Source organism: Nuphar pumila, chromosome 12 (genome assembly GCF_984573655.1).
Source record: "Nuphar pumila chromosome 12, dmNupPumi1.hap1.1, whole genome shotgun sequence".
Taxonomy (NCBI): domain Eukaryota; kingdom Viridiplantae; phylum Streptophyta; class Magnoliopsida; order Nymphaeales; family Nymphaeaceae; genus Nuphar; species Nuphar pumila.
Genome location: NC_143260.1, coordinates 107,844,788 through 107,860,388, shown reverse-complemented (window position 1 = coordinate 107,860,388; position 15,601 = coordinate 107,844,788). Strand labels below are relative to the sequence as shown.

At 38.3% G+C, this 15,601-nt stretch overlaps 1 protein-coding gene across 1 annotated transcript in view; it reads right to left on the bottom strand.

Annotated features, from left to right (window-relative positions):
- The window catches only part of RUS5 (root UVB sensitive protein (Protein of unknown function, DUF647)), an 87,469-nt gene that overhangs the window by 13,269 nt on the left and 58,599 nt on the right, over positions 1–15,601 (bottom strand). The window contains exons 6-9 of the mRNA XM_089982077.1: positions 10,856–10,902; positions 10,695–10,773; positions 10,536–10,608; positions 5,677–5,766 (exon numbers count right to left, since the gene is read on the bottom strand). Coding sequence (XP_089838203.1) covers positions 5,677–5,766; positions 10,536–10,608; positions 10,695–10,773; positions 10,856–10,902 — 289 coding nt within the window. The remainder of the gene's footprint in view (positions 1–5,676; positions 5,767–10,535; positions 10,609–10,694; positions 10,774–10,855; positions 10,903–15,601) is intronic.

Sequence of the window (15,601 nt, the reverse complement as noted above, 5' to 3'; positions counted from 1 at the left end):
CATGGCCCCTGCCCTTCTCTTTCATGTAGGGGCCGATGGCCCCTGCCCTTCCCTTAAGAAAGGAAGCAGGAGCCTTCGGCTCCTGCTTCCTTTCTTGGAAACCCAACAGGGGCCGATGGCCCCTGCCCCTCTCTTGACCGACAGGGGCCTCTGGCCCCTGTCTCGTTTTTTCTGTCGAGCAAAAGCTCGACAGGGGACATTGGCCCCTGCCTCCTCTCCTGTTAAGCCGCAGGGGGCCTTTGGCCCGTGCACTCCCTCTCTCTACTCGTTTTCTTGGCAGAGGCCATCGGCCCCTGCCCCTTTCTTTTTAAAAATCTGGTAGGAGCCGAAGGCTCCTACCCCTCCTTTCTTTAAAACCCAGCAAGGGCCTCCTAAGGCCCTTGCCCCTCTTTTTGAAGACCCAACAGGGGCCGAAGGCCCCTGCCCCTCTTACTTTTATCACGGCAGGGGCCGATGGCCCCTGCCCTTCTTTAAATATCCAGCAGGGGCCGATGGCCCCTGCACCTGTCTCCTTTGGCGGCATGGGTCATTGGACACTACCCCGTTCTTTTTCATAACTGTAGGGACCGATGACCCCTGCATTGAGTTGTGGAGAAATTGAGTCTTCTCCCTATCCTTATTCGTTTTATGCATGCTAAACAACGTACTTTTGCAATGTTACGCAACGGAGCTCGTTCGCGCCCCGCGAACTAAACCAACGATCACCTACGCTCGTAGACGACTTCTTCCTCGCAATACCCCAAGGTAGGAGAAGTTGCACAAGGACTTAAATAATTAAATCGAGCTTAAATAATTAAAGATTGAAAGGACTTAATTATATATTTATATACATATACGTATATAAGTACGCTTTTAATTCAAGGACGCGGTTTCGTTTTCCTTGTCCTTTGCTTTCGCATTTCCTATTTCTGTTTGCCGTCGCGCTTTGCGCTCAGGCTTTTGTTTTCGTATTTACTACTTACTGTCTTTTAATTTAAGGACGTGGTTTCGTGATCCTTGTCTTTTGCTTTCGCATTTCCTATTTTTGTTTGCCGTCGCGCTTTACGCCCAGGCTTTTGTTTTCGTATTTACTACTTATTGTCTTTTAATTCAAAGACGCGGTTTCACGATCCTTGTCCTTTGCTTTCGCATTTCTTGTTTTTGTTTGCCGTCGCACTTTGCACCCAGGCTTTTGCTTTCATATTTACTACTTACTGTCTTTGGATTCAAGGACGCGGTTTCGCGATCCTTGTCCTTTGCTTTCGCATTTCCTGTTTCTGTTTGTCGTCGCGCTTCGCGCCCAGGTTCTTGTTTTTCGCATTATTGTCTTTCATTTTTTGCCTTGCCACCGATTCAGCGTATTCGGAAGGGATACCTTTTCCACTATTTTATCCGATATGTTTTGGGAAAATCCTTGATCTGGGACAAGATCAAGTTGTTGGGCGATGGGTTCTTTTGCGAAGCCCATTTACCAAGACCAGTGTCGAGACTTGTGTAGCACCCAAACACTGCATCACCGGATGCGAGATTCGAGAAAATCACATGCCATATGTAAGCAAGTTGTTGATCGTTTCGAAAGATTTAGAATGTTAGAATAAAACATTATATCTTTGCGAAACACACTCCTGAGGCACCTATTGAGGACCTATACCCCTTTCCTCGAAGTGTACTCTTGAACATGTGAGGCATGTTAGTACTACGACGATTGGATGAGATGGTCTTATGACCTCGATTAGTGCTTTGTGCACGTTGTTGAAAACACATATAAAAAAAATGGGATCGCCTTCATAGGCAAGATGCTTGTTTTGGTCTAATGGACCAGAGCATGAAGAATGAGGCAACGGCTAAGAAACCCCATCGCGCTCTATTCAACCTGGCTTCGTCAAGAGAGAGGACGAAGGGTACCAACTCCGATGGACAGACCATTTATGGCTTTTTACGGGCAAATGACCTGTCTTCCCTAGTCATCGGAGGTTAGGGGGGATAGGGGCTACATAAGTTAGCCTAACACTTCTGCAGAAGTTGGATGCATCCCTATCAGGCCTTGGGGACTTACTCCATCGACCATCGGTCGTCTCTATAGGAATAGGATTCAGTCAGACAACCGAGGTATCTTAAAATACTTAACATAATGAACACTCGGCTTGGTCTCGACTGTTTTGACTCACGTGCCATGTATGTACCTGCATGGCCGGTTAACAAGTAATAACTAAATTGAGCATGCTCACCTTTCTGTTTGTTGCACTTAGTTTGTTTCTCCAGTTTATCTGTTTAGCTTGCTTGCGTAAATTGCTTGTTTAAGCCTTCTTGATTAGCTTATTCGCTTAATTTGCTTGTTACTACCTGGTGCATAAATTATTTATGCCTAATTTAGTTCTTTCGGTTTTTGTGCTCACCTACTAGTTTTTCGCAAAACTAACCCATTTCATGGGTACAGATGACGAATAGGTGCATCACAGGCGATGACGCGACTGCGAGATGACTTCAGGATCCAATGTTTCTGATCGTAGTTCTTCTCCTAGACATTTTGGTTATTGTTATAGTTTCCCTGAAGAAAATCCAAATTTTGTACAAACCTTACACTCTCTTTTAATAGAAGAAATGGTTTCCTAAGTATTATTGCAGATCGTCCATGGTAAATCTTTGTTCTCTCGCTAACGTGCCCAAAGTTGTCAAATTTGTCCTTTTTTTAAAAAAAAAATTTGTTTCTGCTGATTTTAAAAAATTACTCTGTAAAGAAAAGGAATTTTTCAATTATTTCAAAGGAATTATAAAGTTCAAAATTTTGGGGCGTTACATTAATAATTATTTATTTATTTATTTATTAATTATTAATAATTAAATATCTAAAAACTTCTAGAGGGTACCTTACCCCTCTGGGAGTCTTTCTAACTCCAGTTAACTTCAATTTAAACATAAATATTGAATTTAAAGTTGTATTTTTGTTGGATATGGATTTTGGATGTAGATCCAGATTCAAGATCCAAATCCATATTCAAAATCCATTTGGATCCTAGACTGGATCAATTCTTAATTAATATGGGTCTTGGATTGAGTCCAAATCCATATTAAATTGGATCCAGTCCGATCCAAATCCGGACCCAGCCCGTCGAGACGGTCCTTTTTAGAAAAAAATGATTTTCGAGTTAACCGTAGCCCAAATTCAAAAAAATAAAATACCACTATACTCAGAATTTTGAGACGCATCTAACGATATATAACTCAAATTTTGACTCTAAAATTCACCTGAATTTCGCTCGAATTTCGGTTCAATTTAAAAGTCAAAAATAAAACTTTTTCTGACCTTTTCATTGGCTCATTTAGGCCTTGTCGATGAGACCTGGGCCAAACCCAAACACAAAGGAAAAAGAAAGAAACAAAGAGAGGAAAAGAGAAGAAGGAGGAAGAAGAAGGCTTCTTCTCCAAGCAACCATCATTTTTTTTGTTTTCTTTCAATATACGGTTAAGGTACGGGTCTTTCTCTTGTTTTGAACGAGAAAAATAGCGTAGATTTGAATTCTATGCAAAATTTTAGCAAAAACCCATGTGAAAAAAGTAAATCTGAATATTTACTCTAAGATTCATGGTTGAAATTAATGTTTTCCCCCTTTTTCGAAGTCTATTTTGGAATAAAAATACATATGAGTATATATATAATGTGTCGTAAATCCATGGAGCTGGACCAATCTGCTATGTATTTAACATGCGTCTGTTCGGTTGGCCTGACCTGCCAAGCCACCTAACCCAACCGAGCAATCGGCTGGGCAGGCACTTGAAAATATATATTATATTATATAAAATCTTGCTTTGATAAAAGCCATAGCCGACCTATTGGCTAGGCATCTGGCCCTAACAGGGCCCAGTCAACTGAGTTGGCTGGGCAGGGAAACTGACCCAGCCAACTGAGTCAGCTGAGTGGATTCAGCAAGCTCAGAACCAGCTGATTGGGCAGGGTGCTTTCAAAAAAAAAAAAGAAGTAAATATTTTATTAAAACATTTTTAAACCCAACCGACTGGCCTGCCAGGCCTCGGTGATCTTGTGCAGACCCAGCCACTTGTCGGCTGGGCAAGGTATTCAAAAAACTAAAAAAGAAATACTTAGTATGTTGTTCTTAATTGTCACCATATGTGCAGACTTGATATGTGATTAATTCCTTCAAGTACATGCACATTGCTTAGGCCTATTGAGCTTGAATAGAAATTCCAATATGTATGTAAAATTTCTAGATTTGCTTATCATATTAAATATGGCATGAATGCATGTTAAGAATGAGGTTTTCGCATGCTTAGAATGGATTTCTTATGCCCGGTCAATGTTTTTATATAAAGCTACTTCATGCGCATGTGTAACTCAAAAGAATTCATGTGGTTGTGCAAGTATATCATTTTATGTGTGTTCACATATGTTAGTTCAAAATGATTCATGAATGAAAGCATGTAAATGACATGATTATGTGAACATATTATAATAGCTTTGTTGTTCATGCACATTCTTGCGTAGTATATGTGAATGTACATTGATAAGCATGTGAAAAGAATGCATAAGTGGCATGTTCTTTATGATTTTTGCAAATGGATGCATCGATGATCAAAAGTGGGTCATCGTAGGCCGAGTGAGCCTTGAGCATATATTGTTCCTTATTTAGTTATTTATGCATAAGAAAAATCAAACTTGATGTTATTGTTCTAATTGCACTGTTCTATGTTGCCGCGGGCTATGGTCCCGTGATGAGCTTCGCATGTTGATTTGTGAACCAGTGTTATTAATTTTGCATGTTCAATTGCAAAATAAAGAAGTGAATTAATAACAAAATAAAAGAAGAGAAGAGTGTAATCTACGTTTCCTCGATGTCTGTTCTTTAGTATGGGAATCTTGGACTTGCGGTTTTAGCGAACCGTGAGGATACTAAAACTCAGTGTGCGTTGTTGTGCCCTTAAACCCGATATTGAGGTTCATCTTCCAGCCACGATTTTAGATATTTCGCCACTTTGGCTGGAGATGATGTATAGATACAACTGTAGTTTTGATATACCAAGAAAATGGCATTACGGTTGTTGATTTATATAGTGTCCCGGCATTAGATGTTGATTTTTAATATTTCGATGGATGGTGATGATTCCTGATGTCGCTCGAGGGCTAAGTGTGGAACCCAGTAATAAAATACAAATTGTATGTTAAGGTACAACTGAGGACCTAACTTTACCTTGAGAATTGTTTACCCATTTTTTAGTATCTGCGGGCAACAGTAATAAAAAGAGAAACTAAAGTTGTGTGCATTTAATAGGAACATGCATATAAAAGAAAACTCTGATAAAAGACAATAATTTATTCACGGTTGTAGAAATCACAAGCCTAACTCACTTTCGTAGGAATCACGGTTGCATTTAGCTTATGCAACAAACCCTTTTAACCCCTGGGTTACCCCAATTGACGAGTAAGGTCTCGTGAGGGTCTAGAGTGATGCTACCCACAAACATCTTTCCTTGCAAACCTCAAAAATAAATATGTAGTTACCAACAAAGAACTATAGTTGTTAGATCTACCACATCACTCCATTTGTATATCTTCATATGCTCATGTGAGAAACAAAAATATTCATGGTGATAAGTGTTGAAAAATGTAATACATGTATCAGAATTAGTGTGCTACCCCTCTTCTTTTGTACATTTTATTATTGTCAAGATTAGGAATAACACCTTTGCTGCAACTTCTCCAAGATTTCCAGACATAGCAAAATGATTTTGAATCACACGAAATGAAGGGTCCTTGAATCCTCTTGCAAGAGCCTACAATAACCATAATAAGTTAAAATCTTCACCAAATTTAACACAAAATCAAGAACAAAGTGAAAACACAAACATGGCAGACCAGAGACTGCCCAGGGCGACAGTTTAGGCTAACAAAATTATGTGTAGCTGGTAATGAATGGAGATTTTGCCTCATGAAAGAACATGTTAGTCCTCAGACAAACAAATTCTACTGACCAATCTAATAACCTTCATGAAAACTTGTGGTTATTCTCTCATAATCAATCTTTGCACCCACAGAATCACAGACATAAATAGAGGAGAAAGGAGCTACAGCAGGTCATGAACACTAAAGAATCTTGTTCTATTGGGTTCATTAAATAATAAACAGCCTAATTAGGGTTGATTGCAAACAGATTTAAAAACACAAAATATTACAGCATATGCCACACTAACAAGTGATACTGAAAAAAAAACAAAATATTACAAGGTAGTCATGCAGAAATGAACTATGGCATAACTGCAATTTTGCCCCTAGCAGTACTTCGCACATCTCTCCTTCGAGTTGTACACCATGCTTGAAAACATACAACCTGTCCTTCAGAAACTAATGTCTCGCCTTTGACAGAATTTTTGTAAAGATACCTGCTACCTAATTTTTAAAACCAACACATACCACTAATTCTTCTAACTTTATTCTTTTTCTAACAAAGTTGTAATGAATTTGGAAATGTTCAGATCTATCATGAAACACTACATTTATGGAAAATGTTAAAACACTTATTTTATCATGCAAATTCCCAATTTTAACAGTATATTATATAGTTGAATCATTTTTATAATAAACTAAACTACGAATATTAGTGCCTTTCACATATCCTACAATTCTTTGAAGTGTTTCCATATGTATTTTGGCAGAAGAGTGCATGAACTGACATACCCAGTTAGCATGTGAAGTGCCAAGATGAAAACGGTCAAGCATCCAAGGCACCATGATACATTTTATGGGTCCACCAATAGTACTCCTTCACTTCACCTCATGACAATGTCTTGTTCATGGAATGAAAAGTATCTATTGATTTATAGCTTTTTATATTGAACCTTTTCAAAACATGCACTGCATATTTTCCATGTTTAAATTTTATCATCACTTCTATTACTTATCTCCCTAAAAAGTACTTTAAATCACAAAAATCTTTCAGTAAAAAGTTCTCATAGAATAATGTTTGTATCATTCATAATGGAATTGGAATTTCCAACAATAATGATGTCATCGCAATGCAGAAAAATTACCACCATAGTTTTATCTCCCTTACATATGAATGATATACTTCTGCTCCTATGAATTCTTTTAGTTTTAAGCATTGCAAAAACTTTGAATTTGAAGTTCTTAAAGCATGTTGTTCCAAACCGTAAATCATTTAATTAAGTTTGCAAACATGTCTGTCAGTGTTGGCTTTATTTGAAACCCAAAAGTTGTTTCACCAATATTTCTTCTCTCAATTCAACCATGTAAACAAACACCCTTCACATCTAATTGATGTAGAATCCATCCATGAGAAAAGAAAAGAGCAATCCTTATTGTAACAATTTTCACCCTACGGCTCAAAGTCTCTCCATAATCTTGTTAATATATATATATATATATATATAGTTCTAGTTTGCCCGATAAGGGCATTTTCATCTTTTCGCATGTACTCATAGTTGTTTTCTAGAAACAAATATTTTCTTATTTATTTTTTGTATTCCTTTTTATGTATTTTTTACCTTTTCTTTTTCTTTTTTGTTTATAGCATTTGGGGCCCCACTCATGGAGTCGTTGGGACCCCAACGGTCATAAATATGACCATTAGGAGCTCCCCAACGACTCTATGAGGGGAGCTCCCAATGGTCTCCTCCTCTCTTTTTTGTGCATAAATAGGGGGTGTTCCCCTTTGTTCTCCTCATGTATTTTCACAAGTCTCCAATAATATTTATTCTTTACTTGTTTGCTTTGCCTTTTGAGGCTTTTTGTATTGTCCCTTCGTGGACTTCTTGCTTTATGTGCTTATTGTGCGTTTGTATTTGTCCATTATTGGACTTGGTTGATGCTTTTGCATCTTAAGCTTGTAATTTTGCATACTTCATTACAAATCTAAGTATCTAACCTATGCTACTGTTTATAATCTTGCCTTGTTTTATGCATTTCTATATTTAATCGTGCATACCCATTTGCATTCAACCAAACTCTTATATTTTGGTCTCCAAGCTATCTCTCCTATCACATTATAATGCATTGATTTAGTTTCTTCATTCATAAACTAACCCATCTTTTATCCTTTGCTTCTTTCAAATAAGAATAAAGCTCATCTTTATGAACCTTACTACAGACTTTATGGAGTGATGTGAGAATCCTTTGTAAGAAATTGAGCAATTAATATCATGACACTCTAGTTACCCTTCTCGATACTTGAATTGCTTTGGCTGACTGGGAGCTTCCATCACATCTTTATTTGCTTCATTCTCATAGGATTCACCAGCATCAAACTTAGTTCTTTTATAAACTTTCAATTATGACTTTATAGTGTTTTCAGCATTGGCAATATCTGAATTGTCTTTGGTAGCATCCACAATCTCGATGGCATTTTGAATCAACTTCAGCAGCATGTGTTTTATTATCGTGAATTGCTGATTCATGTCTTTCTTTAGCGTCCGTCATTCATTATTGATACATTTGCACAATCATCTTCGTTTACATCAGGATACTTGCATTCATCATAAAAAATCCTCAGAAATTCTTTCCTTGGATTACTTGGGGCATCATCAATTTCATGGCTTTCTGCAACATTGTATGGGATGAGAATAAAATAAGATTGGTGACTATGATCACAAGTAATAATAGAAACTACCATGGTAATAAAGGGAAAACAGATGAGAGTACACTCAGTACAGTTAAATTCCTAGTACTGTGATTGACTGCAACATTGCAGATATATCGCTCTAAGGGAGATGTTATTGTCCATTCTTCCATAGATGTGTCAAGTGCAACATATTCTTGAAGGTTAGGTCCAACATTACCAGTACCCTCATTATTTACAGAATTAAAAGCTACATGTTACTAAAAAATCTAGTTTTCATGCATTGATCCCATAGTCACCAATATCGCTGATATTTTGAAAATATTGCAATATTATTGCTATCTCAAGGTCAGCCGATATTTTCCTGAGATTTTTCCAATATTTTCAAAATATCGCCAGAACATACAATATCACGATATTTTCAAAAAACATCTTTTTTATATCTTTTAAGTATCTTTTTTTGTTTATTTATATTTTAAAATCTTTTATAATTGTTTATTTATGTTTTTGAAAGAAAAATATTATAAAACCTACTATTTCTTATCTTTCCTATTATTCTATATATTTTTCAAAATTTAAAACTTCTGATATTTTCCCAAGATTTTTTCGAGAAAACAACTTTTTGAAAGAAACTCCTGAGAGAAATCTCATCGAGAAATTGCTGAGCACAATATTGGTGACTATGATTGATCCAAACCTTGACAAAACTACCAGCATTCCTTCAACTATAAGTACTCCTTGGGGTGGGTAACAGTAGTTGTTTCATATCTATGACCAAGATTTCCATACCACACCATAATTATTAAATCAGCTTCCAGCAACACAACCTTCGTTATCATTGAAATAACCATTTGAAAACTGGCCAACAACTTGAAATGAAACTACAACACAGACAAGAATTTTTATCATCCGTGTGCAATCAAACTAAAAACAAGCATGACAGACATAGCCCTTTAGTAGCAGACACCTACATTTTTGAGTCTGAATGGCATGTCCTTGTAACAGTAAATGCTGAATGGGGTACAAAGTACAAACACTGTCTTGTCCTGATCCTCGGATAGGCCTTCCTATTGCTAGTTTTGACTTCTATTTGGCATTTGTAAAATCCTTCCTAGCATATCAGCTATGTATTAACAAAATTTTATTCCTTCTAATATAAAGGTCATGGTTCATAAATTATACAGGAAAATCATTCAAAAGGCATAATAAAATGGTATCAAAGCATGTGGGAATAGATATTTTCTCATAAACAATAATAATCCATCAACGACAGTCAAAAAAGGCTAAACACATGAATATTACTCAAAGATACAACAAATGGGAGAAAAAGGAGACATAAGATGTAAAGTAAAGTGCACTCTAGAAAAGGACAATATAAAAAACAAGCTATAACCAGGAAGTAGGGCTGGTAAGCGAGCTGAACAAACCGAAAAAGGCATGTTCGGGCTTGACTCGTTTACTAATGGATAGAGATCGTGGCTCGGCTCATGTTTGTTTTTAGCCAAGCTGAGCTCAAAATCGGCTCCCCCCCTGAATGAGACGAGCCGAACACGAGCTGGCTCGTGTAAAAACATTTCATATTTTTTATACATGGAATATATATTTTATATATTACACTTAAAATATATTATTTTTTATATATTACACTTAATAGTTGATATTTTATGTATAATTTTTCATTCATCCTTCTCTTTTTATATATATTTTATGCATTATTTATTTTATATATTATACTCAAAACATATACTATACATAAAAAAAAATTAATCTATACGAGCTCTCTTGAGCTGACCCGAGCTGAACACCTTGTGTTCAGACTCTACTCGTTTAAGATAAACGAGCTGCTCGTGGCTTGGCCCACCAGCTATACGAACCAATCACAACCGAGTTCATGCCAAACCGAGCCAAATCACGAGCTACTCGGTTCGTTTACCAGCCCTACCAGGAAGCATACACCTAACTTTTGGATACCTTTGCAAGGTTCCCAACTGATGCAAGTGGAAGAAAATATGCTGGGTAGAGTTGAGTTGCTAGCTCGAATATACTGCAGAACGGATCCATCAGTGTAACATGATTCTGGCTGATTACAATTTAGATCACAACAATTTTGAAAAGGATAGGATAGGAAACCTTCCAGCACTTCCAATGAAATCTGCATACATTCTCCATTGCTTTGGATCATCATCAAAGAGAGCGCCAAATCGTCCACCTAGAGACAATTATAAAGACTTTAAAAACGGAAAGTTGTGTGGATAACAAGTTCAATGTAGCATGATCGATGTTCAACAAACCAATGAAAAGACGCCCAAGAGCTCCTAGGCCATCCTTTGACACCCATCTGCAGACAGCACAGACTAGTTCATTTCTTCACTGAATATGGCACAGAGAAACATCTAGAGATTTTCAGAACTTTGAACTTTAAAATACATAACATATATAGAATTGAGTTTCATATATATAAATTCAAGCTTTCTACAAGTCAAGAGTCAATGTCACTGCAGGGTCACAGGGATTCGGCTAGCAGGGTGCCGCACCCGCGTCGACGCAACGCGGGTGCGGTCAACCCAACCCTGGGTGTGGTCAACGCACCCAGGGTCATTTTGGTCCAATTTTTCGGACTTCAAAAAAAATTGCCAAGAAAATTTTTTTTGCCCTATACGTCACAGGGATTCTCCAACTAGGTGCCGCACCCGCACCCGATGCGGTCAACCTGACCCTGGGTGCAGTCAACGCACCCAGGATCATTTATGTCCAGCTTTTGGACTTTATATATATATATATATATAATTTTTTATACTTTTGCCGCATCTCCGCACCCACACCCATGTGACATAGCTGCAGGGCATTACTCCAAGATCTAGCAGAATGTAGAAGAGAAACTACAGATCCCACTCCTGAGGTTCAGTTCATGTGAGCTGGCAAAGTGGCTTGATGGTAAAGGCGTCTAGGCAATGTCTAGGCATCAAGCCTAGGGTAGCACCTGGCTCATCCAGACAAACCTAGGCATTGCTGGAAAGTGCAAAATTGAATTTAACAATTAAGAACAAGAATAGAAATATGGGTTTTTTTTTAAATAATTATGAATATGTTGTTTGGTTGTCTTCATATGTTATATGAATAAAAAATAGCATGGTAAACTAAGAAGAAAGAATCAATCATATGCATTCCATAAAAAACAGCCAAACATCAAAGACACAAAATTTCATATCTCTACCCAGAATAGCATGGTAAATGGTAATGAGGTTCAAATGTCGAAGAGCACAAGAACATCCACAATGATGAGCCTAAGGGCATCGATCCATTTCAAGAAAAAACAAAACAAAACAAGCAGACAGAAATTACCCCCTAATTGGCTCTTCTCCTATGCTCCCCAATTTTTTACCATAATCATCATCACAGTTTATGGCTTTGAGCAAGCCTATTATTCAGTTATTCTCAAGGTCATCTTCCGCTATGTTTTCAAAATTCTCCTTCTATTTCCACCAAGAGCCAAAAAATCTATACCTCTGCCCTTTGCTCTTTCGACCACTAACAAGCAAAAATGTGAGAGAAGGATCATCACGCTGGATCAAAACAGGTTAGCATTGAACTGACCCAACCTTTTTCCTTTTCAGTATGGTACCCTACATATTATTGGAACGTGATGAGACCTAAGATCTGGAACTGGATCCAGTCCAGACCCAAACCACGTTAAAGCCCTTTTGTTACCCTCATGTTGTAATCTTCATTTTACCCCTTATTTGTTTTGCCTTGGAGTTATAAGGTTGGGGTCAATATTGTAAAATCAATAGTATGTTATTATAAAAGGATTGAATTTCACGTTTTCCTCTCTTGATTAAGGAACGTAGTTACAGAAAGAAACCTGTCTTCCCTCTTCTTCTCTTCTTGCTTATCCTGCGGTAAACCTGGCACATAGAGACATGATCCATATTCTAATATGGTATCAGAGAAGGGCCGGTTGATCAGATTCCTTCCAGGTATGTTCCCATAGATTTTGATCTGCCTTTTGGGTGGGCTTTTTCCAAATCTGTTCCTCTCTCTCTCTCTCTCTCTCTCTCTCTCTCTCTCTCTCTGAATTCTGTGTAAAACCCGACAATTTTATAAAATAATTCAAATTGGGCCTAGATCCATATTTCGGATCTAGGACCCATAAAGGGGGTAATTAGGATTAATCGATTTAAACCTCGATTTAATAAATAAATAAATTAAATTTTTAAGTTTTTAAATATTTATCCGAGGATCCACAGTTGGACCCATTTGGATCCAACTTAATGGATCCATTTTGATTTTTGGGGCCGGGTTACGGGTCCCGGGTTCGGACCCGAGCCGCGCCCCATGTTACAGCCTTTTAAATAAAAAGGGCAACCCGATAAGGGTTGCCCGATAAGGGTTGCCCGATAAAACCTAATAGGAAAAGGGGGGGGGGGAAGGGGGGGGTTACGCAGGGCGTAACCGACCTTCCCCCCATCTCGGCATGGAAGAAGGGGGGGGGGGGTCTTGGCCGATAAAAGGAAGTGGAGAGGGAGCCCTCTCCACTCGTCTCTCTCTCTCCACTCAGTCCCCCATCTCGCTCCCTCATCTCTCTCTCCCTCTATCCCTCTCTCTGTCGAGTTCGGTGTGCCGGAAGAAGAAGAGGTCGCCGGCGAGCTGCGGCAACTAGCAGCCATCGCCGACCTCCAGCGAGCTCCCCGTCACGGCAGCAGCAAGGAGCAGCCCCAGCCGACCGTGCATACGTGCCTCCAGCCTCCGATCGCCGGAAAGATCGCCGGAAAACCAGCGAAACAGGTACGGTGCTTCTTGGATTTCGGGTGAGGGATCGAACATAGGTTCGATTCCATGTGGGGGTTTGAGGGTAGTATTTGGGGTTTACATCAACCCTAAACCTAAAACCCCAAATCGGTGATTTGGGGGTTCCGGATCTTTCCAGGTGAGGGGTGTTTTTCCTTTGTTTTTGGCTGGATTGTATATAAGTTATCTCCTAAACTTAGTTCAGATTCAAGATAGTTATTTTATTTGGGTGGATGTCAATATTTGAACCTACGATTCCTTTTCTTGATTTGGAATTGAGGCATGATACATGTTAATTCTGTTTGGGGATATCGTTTTGGGTGAAATCCCAAACCCAGAATAGCAGTAAGACCTTACTGCATATTTTGTCACTATGCTACTCTGCTTAAAAGAAAAAAAAAACTGATTGTTTGCTAATTGGGACTTTAAATGAAAACTCTATGGCCCGATCCATTCTTTTGGAAAGAAAGAAATTTTCTGTGCAAGTTAATGAGCCCAACCTAGTTTTGCTCATGTTGAAATCTGTACATTTGATTGGCTTTTGTTCCTGCTGTTTCCATTTGGGGTCATCAAGCCTCAGAAATCTATTTCAATTTTTGTCTTGCCATGTCATACTGTGATGCGCCAAATACAAGAACAGAATTATTAGATACACATAGCCGACCCCCACTCTTTTGTACAGTCCCCCATCCATACTCGGCATATCATGTAAACAGGGCACATTTGTTATCATTAGTTCACTGAATTTTTGTTTGTTGCAAGATCTTATTGAAAGTTCGACTGTTTCAGTAATGTGTTCTAAGTTATCCATTTACAGAAGTCTTGGTTATTCACACTGATATTTCAGGTTATTCATTAACGAAATCGTGAATGGGTTCATTAGTATTGTATTTCTGTCAGGCAATCTATTGATAGAAATTGGAATTTCTTCACTGTGCTTTTCATTTTCACATTGACAGAATGTTTCACCTCAATCTAATATCCTGTAGCTTGAGGGTTATAAGTAGTGGTGTTATCCCCAACACTATTGTCGTTGGGATCATCTTTGTATCTCTGATCTGCAACATTTGGGAAGTCATTGATGACATTGACCGTGTGGTTTCAGCATGATCGGTGGATTCGTAGTTGGCTGGGTCAAAATGATTTTTATTTCACCCTTATGACTTTCTTTCACAACTCTTATTTTCTTGAAACAGTAGGGATTGACTTCAATTGATTAAAGTAATACTGACTATTGGTTTTTGTATTAGGTTACACCGATCATTTACTTTTCCCTAATTATGAATATTTAAGATACCTTCTCTTGAATGTATCGTTCTGTTATTGCAAAATTGGTTGGTGGAGGGGCATACATGATAGGAATGCGTGCATCCCTTAATTATAAATTTCTAGGTCCGATTTATGTGCATGATAACTCATGCTATGAATGAAAGGTTTCATGTATCTACATGATGGGACATGTTTAATTATCATGCATAAATATTCTCATATACTTATGAAACTATGGATGAATGCATGTGTGTTAAGTGATTACATAAAAGCACTTACACATGAATGGTCACACATGCATAGGTCTGTGGAAGCTCATGCACATTGTTAAAATGGTATGAATGAATGTGCATTTGGAATTATGTTGGTATTATTGCATACATTGCAAGTTGTTATGATTTTTACATACGATGCATCGATGGCCTAGATGGACCATCATCGGCCTGGAGAGCCGTGGGTTTGGTTTTCTTTCACATATGTTTTTAACTGCATCACTTAAACCACATAAGATGGTTTGGCACATTACTACACTGTTCTAATGGTTTATACGGGCTGGAGTCCCTAATGGGTCCCTGCAAGGGAGGATGCGGGGTTTTCACTTTACTTTTGCATATGTGTGGCAAACTTAAAGAAATGGACTTAATTAAAAATATAATGAATAAGAACAGTGTAATATACATTCTGGGATATCTCATTTGGAGTATGAGAATCTTAGATATCCGGTCTTGGGGAGACTATGAGGATACAAAAACTCCGTGTGCGTTGTTGCCCATGAACCCGATATTGAGGTTCTTCTATTGGTCACGGTTTTAAGGAGAGCCCGCCACTTTACCCGGGAGTGGTGTGTTAGTCACAGCTGTGAGTTTATGGTACCAAGGAAGTGGCACTTGTGGGCGTGGGGTGTCCCTTGTGTCCCCGACATTAGATGTGGAGGTCTAATGTTCCGATGGATGGTGTTGTTTCCTGATATCGATCGAGGG